Source organism: Ctenocephalides felis, unplaced genomic scaffold (genome assembly GCF_003426905.1).
Source record: "Ctenocephalides felis isolate EL2017-DRISC unplaced genomic scaffold, ASM342690v1 CF-g0.4_SCAFFOLD_01604, whole genome shotgun sequence".
Lineage (NCBI taxonomy): Eukaryota > Metazoa > Arthropoda > Insecta > Siphonaptera > Pulicidae > Ctenocephalides > Ctenocephalides felis.
Window position 1 is genome coordinate 25065609 of NW_020537758.1, and position 16834 is coordinate 25082442.

At 29.7% G+C, this 16834-nt stretch overlaps 1 protein-coding gene across 1 annotated transcript; it reads right to left on the bottom strand.

Annotated features, from left to right (window-relative positions):
- Positions 1-7906: 7906 nt before the first annotated feature.
- LOC113372546 (rho-associated protein kinase 1) lies at positions 7907-15820 on the bottom strand. The gene is made up of 11 exons (XM_026612888.1): positions 15465-15820; positions 15083-15207; positions 13411-14997; positions 13125-13350; positions 12406-12776; positions 11923-12113; positions 11402-11754; positions 10766-11231; positions 10373-10692; positions 10081-10300; positions 7907-8450 (listed from the first exon to the last, which is right to left on the bottom strand). Exons 1-11 carry the CDS (start codon positions 15643-15645, stop codon positions 8360-8362), a joined length of 4131 nt encoding a protein of 1376 aa, XP_026468673.1. The 5' UTR covers positions 15646-15820; the 3' UTR covers positions 7907-8359.
- Between the last annotated feature and the right edge of the window lie 1014 nt (positions 15821-16834).

The following is a 16834-nucleotide window of genomic DNA, read 5'->3' on the forward strand; positions in this document are numbered from 1 at the left end:
TCTCTCTCCCCCTCCCCTTACCTCTCTCCCCCTATCTCTTCCCCCCCCCCTTATCTCTCTCCCCCTATCTCTCTCCCCCCTTATCTCACCCCTCCTATCTCTCCCACCACCCCTATATCTCTCCCTCCTCATATCTTTCCACCCCTTTTTCCCTCGCAACTGCATTTTCCTCACCCCACATCCCCATCATCGCACTCGAGGGTGCTCCGGGGACTCGCTCACCGACCCACCCTGTGATCCACCCGGCTTTTCAACCGGCGCGACCCAGTGGTGGTCGTCGCGCGGAACCCTCACCCCCCTATAGTCCCCCCTTTCCCTTTTTCGGGAGGGTTGGACCACAGGGTCGCGGGTTCGTGAACCCCACACCCCCCTATAATCCCCCTCGCCCCTTTTCGGGGCTGCTGCGGGGTTCATTAGGGGATGTTGCGGGATTCTCGCGCGTATCTCTCCTCTCAATCAAGATCGAGGGGAGCATACCTGCCTGGGGTCTCAAATTCGAACGGATGTGATTCCGTGCATACCTCGTTCCACAGCGTCAACAGTCACGCTATTTTGCGTTTTGTGTCCGGAGGTATGAATCGAACTCGGTACCCTATTGACATGAAGCTAGCACGCTAGCAATACGCCAACACAGGCCACATCGATTCTGCTTTTTTTCGGCCTCATGACCTGTTAGTTTATTAAATCCAAATTTTAACTTTGTGCTATCTTACAATAAATAATAAATTCCACGCTTTCCATTTTTTGTCCCGAGGTATGGTTCGAACTCGGCAGTCTTTGGGTACGAATCCGTCGCTCTACCAATTACGCCAGCACAGGCCACATCGATTCTGCTTTCTTTCGACCTCATGACTTGTTAGTTTGTTATATCTAAATATTAATTTTGTGTAACACTAAATAAATACCACAACGCGAACAATACTCTTTTTTGTCCTGAGGTATGATTCGAACTCGGTACCTTTTTGGTACGAAACCATCACTCTACCAATTACGCCAACACAGGCCTTACCAACCCAACTTTTTTTTGGCCATATGACCTGTTAGTTTTTTTTCGTTGAAAATATACAATATCACCTACTTTGTAAGGATTTAATAATGTGATCGTCGTGGCGTCGCGCGTTAGGAGGTGGGAGTCACTGGAGAGGTCGGGAAAGCAGGTTCGAGACATGGTAAGGTAAGCAAAGTAAAAGTGTCAGTTCTCAACGTAGATAAGCATTAGGTAAGGTAGTATAAAGTAAGGAAAGAGATAATAGCTATAGTAAGATGGTGGGAATATTAATGTAATTGATGTAAAAATTACGTTAATTGAACGTAAAAGTATATTTAATAGTAATGAGGATGTCATTGTGCAAGAAGAACATAGTTGAAAACTTCAATTTCATTGCACAAGTCCAAAGTTAAGGAAAAGAACATAGTTGTAAACTTAATTTTTATTGTACAAGTCCAAAGTTAAGTAAAACTGACCAATATTTGAAGTATATTAATTAAAATGAACTAGTTAACACTTTGAATAATAGTATAGATTATAGTAGTATATTATGAATAACAGTAGGCCAAAGTTATAACTACATTAACTTTATTGATCATCCTCGTCGAAGAATGAATTAATGAGTATATTAAAGTTTATATAAACATAAGCAAATATGCTTATGTTTATAATACCTGTACCCGTACGGTGTGTTTCTAATATATATACATATCACTGAAATGGTGTGAAATGAAACACTCCAAGTAAAGTTTAGTTAGTTTTATTCAAAACTTCCAATCAATATATCACAGTATTTAATAATACAATTATATTTATTTATTATTGCAATTACAAGAATGAAAATGAATCAATTACATTATCATTTATGTAATAGCATAATTATATATTTTAGTATATATAATAGTATTAACACAGTATGATATAAAATTAAGTTATATTTACAGTTAAGAAAAGTACATCATTTGAAGGGGTAATAGAAAACATATAACGAATATTATATATACACATTAAATGTTTAAGGCACTCCAACACAAGGGATTGCAAAAATGCTAAGTGAATAGTTTACGCTTTACAGTCAATTTAAACATGTCAAAAAAAACTACATTTTTCAGTCAATTCAATGTTATTAAGAGAGCCAAGTGTATAGTTCTACAAGTCAAAGCAATGACGCAGACTTCGACCAATACAAAGCAAAGGTATATGAAAATTGCCTAAGATTTCAAGACACCCAAGCAGTAAACAAACTGTTTTACACAATTGTCTACATTAAAAAGTACACCCAATAAGAATCATTAATAACACAAGATTTTTTTAAAATTCAGATATGTTTAAATATCTGTGTAATTTACGTTACAGCATAATGTAATTTGGCCATAAAATGGCTCATAATTAAATTAAAACAACAAACTAAATTAAATACAATAAATTTATTCATTATTTCATTAACATTTATGCACTTAATTACTCAATATATCACAGTAGGCATCTTCTTTGGTGCAAAGACGGATGGACGGACAGCATAATTAGTAGATCAAATGATTGTTCTCACTAATGAGAAATTTGAGAGTTGAAGACCACTTGGCTTCAAGTTGTCGTTTGCCCTATAAAAAAAAATAATGAATTAGTAACAAGCCTCATAAAATATACTATAATATATAAATTACATGATTAATCGTTCAGCCCGTCTTCCAAGCAAACTCAGTAAAACCTTCATAGTAAAACTCAACAAGTGGTATTTATAATAACTGATTAAGTTAGTGAGGTTAGTCATGTTATTGAGTTAATAAGAGTTAAGTTAATCATGCATAATCATAGGAAGTTAATAAAAAAAACCACTTGCGAGTCATTCATTTGAATGAGTATTTTAAACTCATTGATGTTAGAGCTTCAGGGCAGTAATAGTTGGATTGAGAAGATCTGCAAAAAAAAAAGAAACATTTCTAAAATGTTTGCATTTATACTGGTATGGATAAACACATACCTGGTAAAATATTTCTGGAAAAATTCCTGGTGAAGGAGTCAGTGTGCAGAACAGTGGTAGTTGAAAGGACCTGGAAAAAAAATAAACATGATATTAATGTTCACATTTATATTGATTATGGATAAAAACGTACTTCATAAAATATTTTCAGGGCGATCCCTGGCGAAAGAATCAGTGTGCAGAGCAGCAGTAGTTGAATGAACCTGAAAAAAAAAAAGAATCATTTTAGGAATGTTTGCATTTATGCTGGTATGGATAAACACATACCTGGTAAAAATGTTTCTGGAAAGATTCCTGGTGAAGTAGTGTGATTGCAGAGCAGCAGCAGTTGTAAGGACCTGAAAAATATTAACATATTTATTGTTTACATTTTTACTGATTATGGATGAAACGTACTTCATAAAATATTTCCAGAGCGATTCCTGGTGAAGTGAGTCAGTGTGCAGAGCAGTGGTAGTTGAAAGGACCTGGAAAAAAAACATGTTATCTATTGTTCACATTTATACTGATTATGGATAAAAACGTACTTCATAAAATATTTTCTGAGCAATTCCTGGTGAAGTGAGTAAGTGTGCAGTGCAGTGGTAGTTGAAGTGGACCTGAGAAAAGAAAAAATATTTTAGCAATGTTTACATTTATATTGGTTATGGATGAACACACACCTCATAAAATGTTCCTAGAGAGATTCCCAGTAAAGCAGTCGGAATGAATTTTCTTGCATTTTTGAAATGGCAGTTGAACTAGCATCTGGAATAAAAAAAAACATTAGAAATGTAAACGCTGATGTAGTATAGAGATTTCATAGAAGTGTTTATGCGTTACCAAACAATCCCTCTTTTCAATCTTCAATGAAAAAGATTTGATAAATAAAATAAAATAAAATAAAAAATTAAAACTATATAAAAATAATGATAAGCTAAATATTGATTATTAGACACTTACTTGAACTTACTTCTTAGTCCTCGCATTTATTCATAAGTCTTTAAAAAGAATCTGTGGTCATAAAAATGTCAATGTTTGCTAAATCTCTAATTTATTCATACTTTGAATGCTTTCCAAATATTCTAATCGTTGTATCATTCCAGTTTACCATGGTGTAATAATCACAGTGGCCGATTAAATTTGCCTAAAAACAAATCATAAGATTACGAATAGGTAGATCTAGTAAATAATTAATAAAGTATCATTGATCAATAAAATAAAATAAATGTAAACTGAATTTTCAGTCGATACTCAATCTGCTTGATATGATATGTTGTGGTTTTCATATTATTTCTTCTTGATGCCCAGAAATATAATGTAGAAATTTACTAGTGGTTTCATAATTGCACTTGCTCTTATATGAAATGCATGAACATGAATTGCAAAGGTGAAAATTAAAATGTAATGTAATACTTCAAAATCACATTGCATAAACTTAAGATTCAAATAACCGCATTATTTTAGTAGTTGAATAGATTAGTGTTTGTTAGTATTTGTTAGTATTATTAGATGGATGCAAATCATGCAAATGGTTATTTTGAATCATGAAAGCCAATGCAAATTTGTACAAGATGAAGCAAAAACTGAAAGTGTTAATCAATATCTTGGGTAAATTCACTGTTCAATAAATACATTCGGTACGACCAAATGCAATTCTAATAAAACCACAATTAGTGCATTACAGTGACATGTAAACTGGAAGACTCTGCACAAAATGCCACAAATTCAAACGTACCTGCACCTGTAAAATACAGAAGTTAGTATTAAATACTGATGAACATCTCATTAGATATATTATGAAATGATATTGATACGTCACCAAAGTTGTTTTCGTGAACAATGCAGTTGCTCCAGAGAAGCACAGAATAGTCTTTATCTGCATCTTCATTTTCAAATTGAAAGAACTATTCTGTGTCATTTCCTTCTAGTAAATGAATAAAATAGTGTATGAGCACAAATCTGTTCTTTAAAATTCATGATAACAATGATTGTGGCCCAATATACACAATTCTTGTAATCTATAAATTGAAGTGATTTAACACATAGTAATGATTTAAATAACACTTGAACTATATATACAACTCACACACTGATTAAGTCTCTCGATAAAAATGTTCATAAAGTAGCAATTCAGATTTACTTTCATTTCGTGTTTTCCTATTAAAGCAAAAACTTTGAAAAATAGTATTTGATAAACAATAGTAAATAAAAAAAAATTATTATTCCCGAAAATCTTACAACCGAGTCCAAAATATTCGCAAATCACAATCACTTTTCGAATATATTGCACAAGGTTCTTGGTTAGTCAACAAAATAGTTTTATTTAACAGTAGACATTATAAAATGGAATATATCCTGTGTGCATCTATAGCACTAATACAACTTGAGCAAACTAAATAAATTGTAGCACATGTTTGACGTACGACTCAATACTGTCGAACACGAAACGAAATCCGATTGAATCTGTAAAGCGAAATGTGTTTAGCACAAGTACAACATACCAAAATATCTTCCAGACAGCAATTGGTAAGGGGCCCTCTGTATTCCACGATGTTGCTTTGACCAATTCCGATGAGAAAATGAATTTATGCCATGATGACATCTCACAGCAGGCATAAACCATAGATGTGCAAAAAGAACTTGTAGATATGCGACTACAGAGCGTGCGAGTTCATTCGGTCGAGATTTGTTTGAATCTTTAATTTTAACGACAATAAAACCGTTATAATTTAAATAAAATAACATCTCTTCATATCTATATTGATGCTCGACTTTTTTCGATGAGAAGTGCAAACTTTCTCTTTTATGATTGAAAACATGCATAGAATGCACAAATAGCAAAACTGAATCAACATGTTTTCCCCATAACAAATTAAATAAGAACATAATCATAGATAAATAAGCATAATCTTCTACATATGCTTGCCATATTAATTTAAAATCTTTTATTCACATAACAGTTGTTGTTGAATAAACAAAAAGTGTACCTTATTAAAAAATTATATTGACTCAAATATAATAATATAAACAACATTTTCAGCATATATATGCATGCAAAATAATAATAATGCACTTGGAAGAGAATATTTCAAAATATATAGATGTTGCTTTTCAAATGATATCGAATAATTAAAGGAAAAGTTCTGGAAGCACCTTCCAATACATTTCTCCATACGGTTTCAATTTTATTTTTATTTGAATTCAAAATTAAGAAAAACTTAATGCATATACATATATCTATATATCTATATACATATATTTATATATATATATATATATATATATATATATATATATCTATATAAATATATATACAAATTTATATATGCATTACGAATTTAAAATTAAAAAAAATTTAATGCTTAAACATTATTTTTTCACTATTTTTAACAATCAGATTACAATATAATCTATAAGTTAAAAGTGTGTAAAATTTATAAGCAGACAAGAAATATTAAATAAAAATGCATTTTTATAGTTTCATCTCAATATGTATTCAAAATTTTTGTAACAAAAATAAATTACATTAATTTAAGTAATATTTTACAATTGGCATAATTATTATGGAAGAAGAACAATAAAAAGGAATGTAAGCAAAATAATCATAAAAATTATTATGCTGATTTCAAATAAAAATATTCTAAAGCAATTATGATGCCTTAACTTTATAAAATAATTTTATATATGAAGAACACATATATGCTGTTCAGCATATTGATCTTTTTAAATAAAAATTTATAAAACATTGTTACGTACAAAATAGTCTTACATAGCCATGCTTATGATAAACAAAGACTGCATAATTTATTTATCAACTAGCTAAGAATAGTATAGGTTTATAAAAATTGGTACCACATGCAAAACATTCAGACAGGAGGCAGGGGATAAACTCACGTGTGTTAGCTTTCTATACAAATGTATGATTAAAAAATAATTTTATCATATTACATATTGATTAAATACGTAATTTAAAGTACATCATGGTAAAGTACAATTTATTATAAATAATATTCACATATTTACATATCACTTATATCAATAAACATTGAGAATACCATTTTAAATTTTCAATGCAATGAACTTAAAATATTTGTTTGTATTCTAATGTTTTATCGATAAAGTTTTTTTAACTGGTATATTTTGTATCAATTGTCTGAAAACATTACAAATAATTTGTTTAGACATTTTATGTTAATGTTTTTTTAATTCATGCCATATTTTAAAATCGAATTTGAAGGGAAAACAAAAAATTAACATAAAAATATATTTTATAAACGTAAATTATTATTCACAGAACTTTAAAAATCAATATATGTTAATATGCGTCATACATTTATGATATTATAATTTTCAATTTACTTGGATCATGCAATTCAATGTCAACATAATATTACAAGCATAATATAGCGATATAATATAGCAAAAGCATATTTACAAATTAAACTTCTAAAATTTACTTGACAATCGAACCTATTTGATTCATTTAAATATCCAAACTTAGAACAATGATAAGTTTTAAATAAAAATGGCATACAATGTATAACATAAAATATTGGCCTAATACTAAGCTTTAACAAAGGCACTTCAAACATCATGATTCAATTGGAAGAAAAAGTATAATTTAAAAATGAGAAACGTCAGTTCAAGTTGTTACAATGATTATATATTTGTCATTATTATTATTATATTTTAAAATAACGATTATGACATGCTTTTATGGAAGCAATCAGCTTATATGCTTATGTGAACATATCACCAAGTAGTTATAACATGTGTTAATACACAATGCTTCCATGTGGGGCATATTGAATATTTTGAAAGAATTGTGTAATTAGTTGATTGTCATGCATAAAGAGTAATAGTTCAATTAATTTCAATTCATCAAACAATCAAGAATATCATCAGTTAGAATTTCATGTTATATTTTAAACAAGTATAAAAAAAAAGATTGTGGGTTTCATATATGCATGTGCAATACAATACATCTCTTCTAATACATCATGTTGCAATTTGATTCAATTCATCACAGATTTTTCATAAAATCTACATTTTACAAAATAGTTCATGTAATTTTATATTTAAATATAAAATGAAATATTGAAGACAATGTAAATATTATGAGGTTAAGTATTTACCTCGCAATATGCCAATGTTTTTAGCATAATAGGCCACTTTTCATCTGCAGATATTTAATATTACATATTGATGCATTTTGCATTATGGGCCAAATATTTATCAGTAATATTCGCCAAAAAGAGATTCAGATATCTTACCTCTTGAAAATTTTTAAAAAGTGATCCCACATACCAAAATGTACAAATATGTAAACAATCATTTAGTCTTAATATTCTCTCAGTATGATGTTAACTCTAGATTTTCAATCAAAATCATTTAATGATCAGCTTATGTCATTTGTTATTCAGTGATGAATTAGCAGGCAAAGTTGCTGATTTTTGAGCTAGATTCATGTATGGTTTAAGCGATGATCGTGTCGATTCTCTGAAATATATAAAAATTTAATGTTTATATGTAAATTTAAATTAAAGAAAATTTATATTATCTATTAACTCACTTTCACAAGTATAATCACAATATCTGAAGAAGGCAAAAGTTAATTAAATATATTAATCACAAAGCAAAGTAAATTATGAATAATCAATCCCAAGCCAAGGTTAACCCTTTCCATTCGGATGCCGCCGCTCCGACGACAAAATACATACAAATCTCGGAATGCGCGAGTGGAAATGATTAAAGTAATTAAAAATCAAGTAATTATTAAAAATTACTATATGAAATTATAAAAAGATAAAATGCAAAAACTATTGTTGTACAAGTACAGTATGACCAAATACACTCAAAGGAAACAAATACTATTATTTCAGCCAGAAGAAATAATCGGACAATTTTATGAATATAAAATGTTCAACATAAATACTGTAAGAATAGCATATAATTATTATTTTTGTTTAGTTCAATTGTATTCTGTTTCTTGCAAAAAAATCAAACAATTAAAAAAATTCTTTGAATTATTTACCACTATCAATATGAATAGAAGAAATCATATAAATTTTTCATTAATGATTAATTTATATCTTCTGTACAACTATTTTGAATTGCGAAAAGCAAAAAATTTCAATGATACTGATTTACTATCTCTGTAACAAATACAAAATATAACTTAAAATTGAACAAGAGCAAGTAAATTGCTTAAATATGGTAAACATAAAAAAAAAACAAATCATGATAAATAGACCAGAAAAAACTGCAATAAAATATAATAAGTATTATAATGTAATAGAAAATATTAATAAATAATGGCTATGCTCAAGGAAACTAGAATGATTCAAATAATTTAAATTATCCTCAAAAGCTACATAAAATTTTATCATAAAAACTGATTAAAAACGCTAATTGAAATCATAAAATAACAATATACATATATTAAAATATTAGAAATCAGCATTATTATAAGAGATCGAAGAAGGTTCTAAAAAATTAATTCTTTTTATGTTTTCTAAAGTAAATTAACAAAGTTCAGTGACTATAAAGGTAAGTATTATTACTCATGCTTTAGAATGCTGTAAATTAAGTACACTATAATATGATTGATCAAAACATATGATTGAGAAACTCGTTTATCCGGCCCTCTATCTACCACCCGCGACCAATTTATATGTATGTACATTCCTACAAGTTGAACTTATTCCAGCAATCAATTTCCAAATAATTTAAATCAAATTAAACTTATTACCTAATTATTTCATGATTACCAAAAACATATTGTAAACAAATTATTAGTACATATGTACCTAAATATGTTATTTCACGATTACTGCTGCAGTTTAGTATTATGTATGTTATTTAATCTAAGAAAATATGTATGTACATACATAAGTAAGACATAATTTCTTAATAAACAAGTACATATTTGTTATTTTTAATAAACACAACATTTTTCTTCATAAATTCTATTATCCAGATTTTAGATTATTCGAATGCCTATCAAAAACTAATCGAGTTTCTACTTTAATTAAAGTTTAAGCAGTACCAAAACAACTTTGACTGTGTTTTAACATCAATTGCTGTTGTTCTATTAATTATGGTAGTATATTGAATGTATAAAACTTACCTAGGTGAAATTTTAGAGCCATCCATTATAGTAGAATTGGCTTTATAACCACATTTTTCAATTTTCTTTGATAATCTCCCGACCCATCGCTTTTGATCATCCGGAGTAGGAGCTAATATTAATAAATCTCTGGCATGATTTGGATCATAATGTAATTTGCAAGGAGCTACAGTGTCTTCCTTCTTTTCTAAATGTTCCTTATGTATCTTTATTCTACATCCTAAATGAACATCATTACATTACATTATTAAACAAAATTTTATTATATTACACTACTCTATTATATTATTACGTTTGCATTCAAGAGCTGGAGGTGGCCTAAACATGTGCCACAGTGGTTTCGGACAAACTTCGCAAGTTGTCGGCATATGGAAACTGATTTGTAAAAACTCGTGCCCTTTTAGGTTCACTGTTCCCGGTTTGCTACTATGATGGTGGTGATCGTCCAGTATCGAAACGTCCATCACTGACTGATGATCTCCGCCTCCTGTGCCATCTGGTTTACGAGCTTCACCTTCACCAGCATAAAGAAGTTGAAAGATGCGTGGAATTTCTTTTGCATCAGCACGGATTACATCTCCTTGAGTTACAGAACGCACATGGAAGACTTTGCTGTAATAAAAAAAGATATATTACAAAGTAAATAGAAATAGCACTCAATATGTATCAGACAAACATAACATACCTTAAATCTAGTATCATTATTGGATCAGAATTCTGCTTGTCGTGTTCTGAATTGTAAAATATAATTTTCTTCGAAGACACAACAACATATTGCTTTTTCCAGCCATGCCTTCTAATATTTTGTTTATTTGGAACTGACAAACTTCCTTCCAAAATACTTTCTTGTGCGTTAAAATCTTCATTATCGTTATCAGCTGATGATAAAGAAGCAGTCTCACTGCTCAATGTATTAATTTTCAGCTGCAATTGTTCTATTTCAGAGTCTTTGGCGTCTACTTCCATTTGAACTCTAACTCTAGCCTGATTCTCTTCGACTAACTGTGCTTGTAGTTCTTGTAAATCTTTTTGGAATTTGGTAGCTAATTGACTATATTTTTCTCGTTCTTGGGTTAATTCTTGTTGGAGTTTGCGGCAATCCTTTTCTTTGCGACGCAAATCGGCCGATGATACTTTGCTCTTAACTTTACCTTAAGATATAGGATACATAATTAAGAAATTTTATATATATTTAATATATTCATAATTGAAAATAGAATGGTTTTAACAATTTTTATCTTGTTTTTATATAAGTTTGTGCTTGAATAAACAAATTTAACACAAAATTACACATGTTACCATTTATAAATAATAATATTACCTGTGGTATTAATATCTTTACGATTCATAATTTCAGCCAATTTATTGACAGCTTGCTGCTTCAGCAAGCTTTCAGTTTTCAGCTTGCTAGTCAACCGTTCAATATCAACTGTGTTACTAGTAATCTTACTAAGTTCCTCCTGAGCACTCTTGAGTTGCCTTGTAATTTCTTCTTTTTCTTTTGAGATTTGTTCTAAAAGTTTCTTCTGTTCATTTTCTCGTTCACGCAATGCACTTATTGAAATGTCTTTCTGGGAAAGTTCAGTACGATTTTTGTTTAATAATTCTTTTAGTTCTAATTCCTTCATAGTCTTTTCCTTTTCTAAATCAGCTATACTTTCATCAGCTATTGATCTGTGCCAATAGATAATTAACATAATTATTATAATAATTATTATTATTATTATATTCATATATATATATATATATATATATATATATATATATATATATAGATGTGTGTATATGTATATATATTTATATATGTCTTATCTAGCCTGTTAACTTCAAATGCAATTTTACCTCGCCAATGCCTCGGAATCAGCTCTAGCTAATGCAATTTGTAGCTGATGAACCAAACTTTCTCTTTCTTCTTCCATTTCTTGAATATGACGAGATTTTTCCTCAAGTTCTTCCTTAAGTTCATTAGAATGTGTTTTATAAAGAGTAGAGAAAACTTGCTCGGCTTCAACTTGTTCTTGAAGCTCTTTCATCTACATAAAATTATTTACATATCAAATATTTTGTATATCTTTTAGATAATATTTCTGTTTTAGCATCAATCTGCATTATGACTAATACAGATAACAAATCAAGGTGCATATTGTGTCACAATTAGATAACCATATCAAAGTGGGCTAGTAGAATAATGATAAAGCATTTATGATATTATTCTCATAATATATTCGCCAACTTAAAAACAAAATCGTTTATTTTTTTAAAATATAATGTTCAATTAATAATCAAAAAAATTTAATTGATTTGAATATTGAATATACATTTCACCTGAGCATTATCCACTGATCGAGCAGTTTTTAACTTGTGTAACTCTTCTTCAACATTTCTTTTAGCATCTCTAAGATGAGCAACTTCTCCAACTAGCTGAGCTTCCCTGGCTGTTAAATGTGCAGTCTGAGACCTTTGAACACCCAATTCGCTTTGTAATTGTGATTTTTTTAGTTGCTCTTGCTCAATCTGACTGTGGAGAGCTTTAACTTTTTCACTCTCTTGCCTATATTCTCCTTCTAGCTTTTGCAAACGCTGTTGGATTTGACGATAATCCACAGATAACATAGAAATTTGTCGTTCCTTTTCTTGAGAATTCTGATCAGATTTCTGTCGAGCAGATTTCTCTTCATTTAATTTTATTTGGAGTGCTATTATGAAAAAAAGAATAATATCAAATTTCAAAATAATATACAGACAATAATGGTGAATCCTATTATAGTAGGAGTAAGAATTTCAAAATTTATAGAGAAAAATTTACTAATTTAGAATATTTGTAAAAAGACAGTCAAATTTGGTGCATTAATTCATTCAGTGCGCATAATAATTCATATATGTTCTTTACTTGATATAAAAATATAATAATATACCTTTGAAAATTTTTTCTAATCGTCCTGATAAGCATTTGAAAAAAAATATTTTTATTATATATTAGTAAAACTTTGCAACTAATTTTAATAACAATGTAACTAATTTAATAAATAACGTTATTTGCAAACCTTTAACTTCCTCCATATTTGCTTCTTCTTTACTGACCAGTCTTGATTTTTCAGTTTCGCGATGTGCTTTGACCTCTTGCTCATATTTGTTTTGTGTTGCTTTCAATTCTAATTCTAGAGAAGCACATTCTTTCTCCAATGTTGATATCCTTTCCAATAGTTGTCTGTTGTCTTGGGTAACTTTGTCTTCACAATTTCTGACATGCTCCAGTTCAATATGGAGAGCCTGAAATAGTGGGTATTGAAAAAAAATTGCTTAAAAATAAAATAACTTGATAATATTTACCTGCAATTTTGCTTCTAGTTCTATCTGCATATCAGAAGCCTGTGATCTAGAGCTCCTCTCTTGAGAAAGTTTGCCTTGGAGAGATGCTACTTCTTGTTGTAAAGCATCTCTTTGTGTTTGTAAACCCTGCATAGTTTCCTGTAATTCATTATTCAGTTGTTCAGTAGCAGACTGAGCAACTCTAAGCTCAACAGCTTGCTTCTTTAATTTCTGATTGTGCTCTAATTCACCTTTCAATTTTTCTTGTAAATCATTAATTTGTTTTTCTAACATATTTATTTTGTCATTGTGCTGTTGATTATTATTCATTTCTCTAGTTCTTTTATTCTGCTCTTCGTCTAGTCTTTTCTTTGTTTCAACTAGTAAGGACTCAGTTTTACGCCGTAATTCATTCTCAAATTCTGCCTTACGTTGTAATTCTTTGCACGATAATTTGAATTTAGTCAATTCTTTCTCATAATCTCCAGCCTGATTCCTTAATTCACATTCTCTCTGACCTAGTTCATCTAATTTATTACTTAATAATTGGAGTTTTGTTTTCAAATTTTCACTGTTACCTTTCTCTTGTTCTAATAAATTTTGTAAATTTAACACATCGTCCTTACTTGAAACACAAATGTTGTTTAATTTTGTATCAACCATATCACTATTTCTAACACCTCCATTTGTTAATAATTGGTAATCACCATTATATGTGAATCCAACAAATGGCAGATGATTACCAGCAAAAGTTTTTGGTATAGGAAAATTCTCTTCAGGTGTTTCATCACGTTCAATATCATCAAAGTTCCTTGTATCATCATCACCACTCAGCTCTGGCACTACAGGTGGGGCAGAGTCTCTTAAATTGTCAAAAGTCCATTGATCATTTATGAAAAATGGATGTCGTTTAATTTCTTCCACTTCATTTCTGCCTAAACGCTGTGTTCTGTCTGTTAAAAATCCTTGTATCAAAGATCGGGCATATTGGCTTATTTCCACTTCTGGAGGAAAAGTTAATGAGTTTCTGTGATCCATAATTTTACTGTAAGTTCCAACCAAACTGTCTGCATAAAAAGGTGTTTCTCCAAATAACATTTCATACAAAAAAATTCCCACAGACCACCAATCGCATTCACGACCGTAAACTCCTTCACCACCTTGGGACTGCAAAACTTCGGGAGAAATGTAATCAGGCGTTCCAACAGCATTATTAGAACGTACCAAACCATCTGTATCCATTTTCATACAGGTTCCAAAGTCAGCTAACTTTAAATGACCATATTTGTCTAGAAGCATATTATCAGGTTTAACATCACGATGTACAAATCCCATGGAGTGAATTGTATCAAGTGCTAGCACCACTTCCATTGTATAGAACATTGCCCATTTTTCTGGAATTTCATAATCGGACATAAGACTCACCAAGTCACCCCCCGGCATATAATCCATGACCATATAAAGATATTTTTGATCTTGAAAAGCAAAATGTAATTGTACAATCCATTCTGATTTTGCATGAGCCATTATATGACGTTCTTCCCAAAAAAATGCAGAGTCTGGTCTCTTAATCATTTCAAATTTTGATAGGCGTTTCATAGCAAAAACCTAAAAAAAATCAATGTAATTATTATACTTATTTATACTGCAGATGTAATATGATAATATTTTATTAACAATATTGAATTCTTACTTGTGCAGTTGATTTGTGTCGCACTAACTGTACTTCACCAAATGCTCCTCGACCAATAACTTTTATTAAATTAAAATCATCTGGTTTCATTCGAAGATTAACTATTTCAGAAGCTATGATTTCATCTGTAAAATCAATATGTTTTTCAAAACAAATAAAAATAGCTGTCTCTAGGTTGATCAGTTGTGCATATTGAATATTGAGCATGCAATACTTTTTGTTTTCATATGAAATTTATTTCAATATGAAAAATAAATCATATCTCGGCATACAAAGGATCAAATTGATTTTAATTGAATTGGTGCATAAAATTAAAATCTAAAGTTTTATACCAATTAGTTTGTGCAACTCATTGTGATACCAATAAAAGTGTTATATTTACATCTGTTTGTATAAGCCTCGATGCTCTTCATCCGCTTAACAGAATCATGGTCACAATCAGCCACAAGCGCTGTAACTGTGTCCAGTAAAGAGTCAACATTAGCAATACTCCTTGAATCCAGAATCCTGTCCTCCAAGGCTTGGAGCCTTTTTCTCCTGTCCTCGTCGTGTAGCAGGTCCATTTTAATGATTTTAAAGCTATCACTTACTTTTATATATTAGCTTTTGGGTAAATTCATATCGGATTAATAGTGATTAATAAGAAAAATTTGGACTTTTTATTGAACTCTTATGCAAGAACTGCAAGTAACCTCTTAAAAAATGACAGCTAGACGGTAACATTTCTAAACAAATACAATGCCTTACTTTCAATTTTTAGATTAAGTGCTTTTGTGATAGTATCATTAAGAAATCGCTTTAGATATTAATAAAACCATATTTTAAAGGATAACTTTTTAAAAATTTGGAAAGTCATTAATTTTAGCTTATAACATGTATAAGCAAATCATGAGCTAAATACATTTTTTATGATAAAACATATTTATGAAGATTCACTAATTTATTAATGTTAAATAACACTTATTATTTTTATACAAAACCCACTCATATTAGACGAAAATAATAAAAAATCAGACAACAGATTTGGACATTATACCACAGTGCGACAAACCTGGCGATGACTCTACAAAACATATAGAAATTATTAATGAACTATTATTTCAGAACGTAATTATATTTTTCATTTATTATTAAAATGATTTACCAATGATTTTTATATAAAAACAAATGTCATATATTAATTATTGTTGATTTTATTAAAATATTATTTATTCTCTCAGTTTGAGAAACTCTGTTCATTAAAAAATTATAGCGCCTTTTTTAAATTCGTCTGAAATATTTAACACGTTGACTGCGTAAGTGTTTGAACCTATATCAGCCTTCTATACCGAAACTTTCGCTTAAAAATAGTTTTATTTAAACAGTATTATTTAAAAATAGTTTAATTTCAACTATTCAAATCCGTGGATATATTGAAAATTTCATAAAAAACTTACAATTAGTCAAAGCATCTGTGGTCCCGTGTATATCTTTAAATATTTCATAAAAATAAAACAGCAGAAACTTGGTCAAGGTGTACATATAATTGCTATGAAAAGTGGAGTAAATTAAATTTATTTTAATAAAAATGCATGTGTTAAATGGTCAATTTTTATATAATCTTAGAATAAACAAGAACACAATATAAAATAGTTGATGCATTACTTATTACCACAAATTAATTGTAGGTCATTATGTTGAATAATGCTGTTACATGTATATACTCTCTAAGCAAAAGTACATTTTTGCATATAATGCCAAAAGCAAAAAGAA

What these genes read in the sequence shown, in the direction of transcription:
- LOC113372546 (XM_026612888.1), bottom strand. Translation starts at nt 15,645, where the DNA reads ATGGACCTGCTACACGACGAGGACAGGAGAAAAAGGCTCCAAGCCTTG. An exon ending in AAATATGGAGGAAGTTAAAG is followed by an intron (nt 12,777 to 13,124) that starts GTTTGCAAATAA and finishes TTTTCATAATAG; the next exon opens with CACTCCAAATAAAATTAAAT. An exon ending in GATCAGTGGATAATGCTCAG is followed by an intron (nt 12,114 to 12,405) that starts GTGAAATGTATA and finishes AATTTTATGTAG; the next exon opens with ATGAAAGAGCTTCAAGAACA.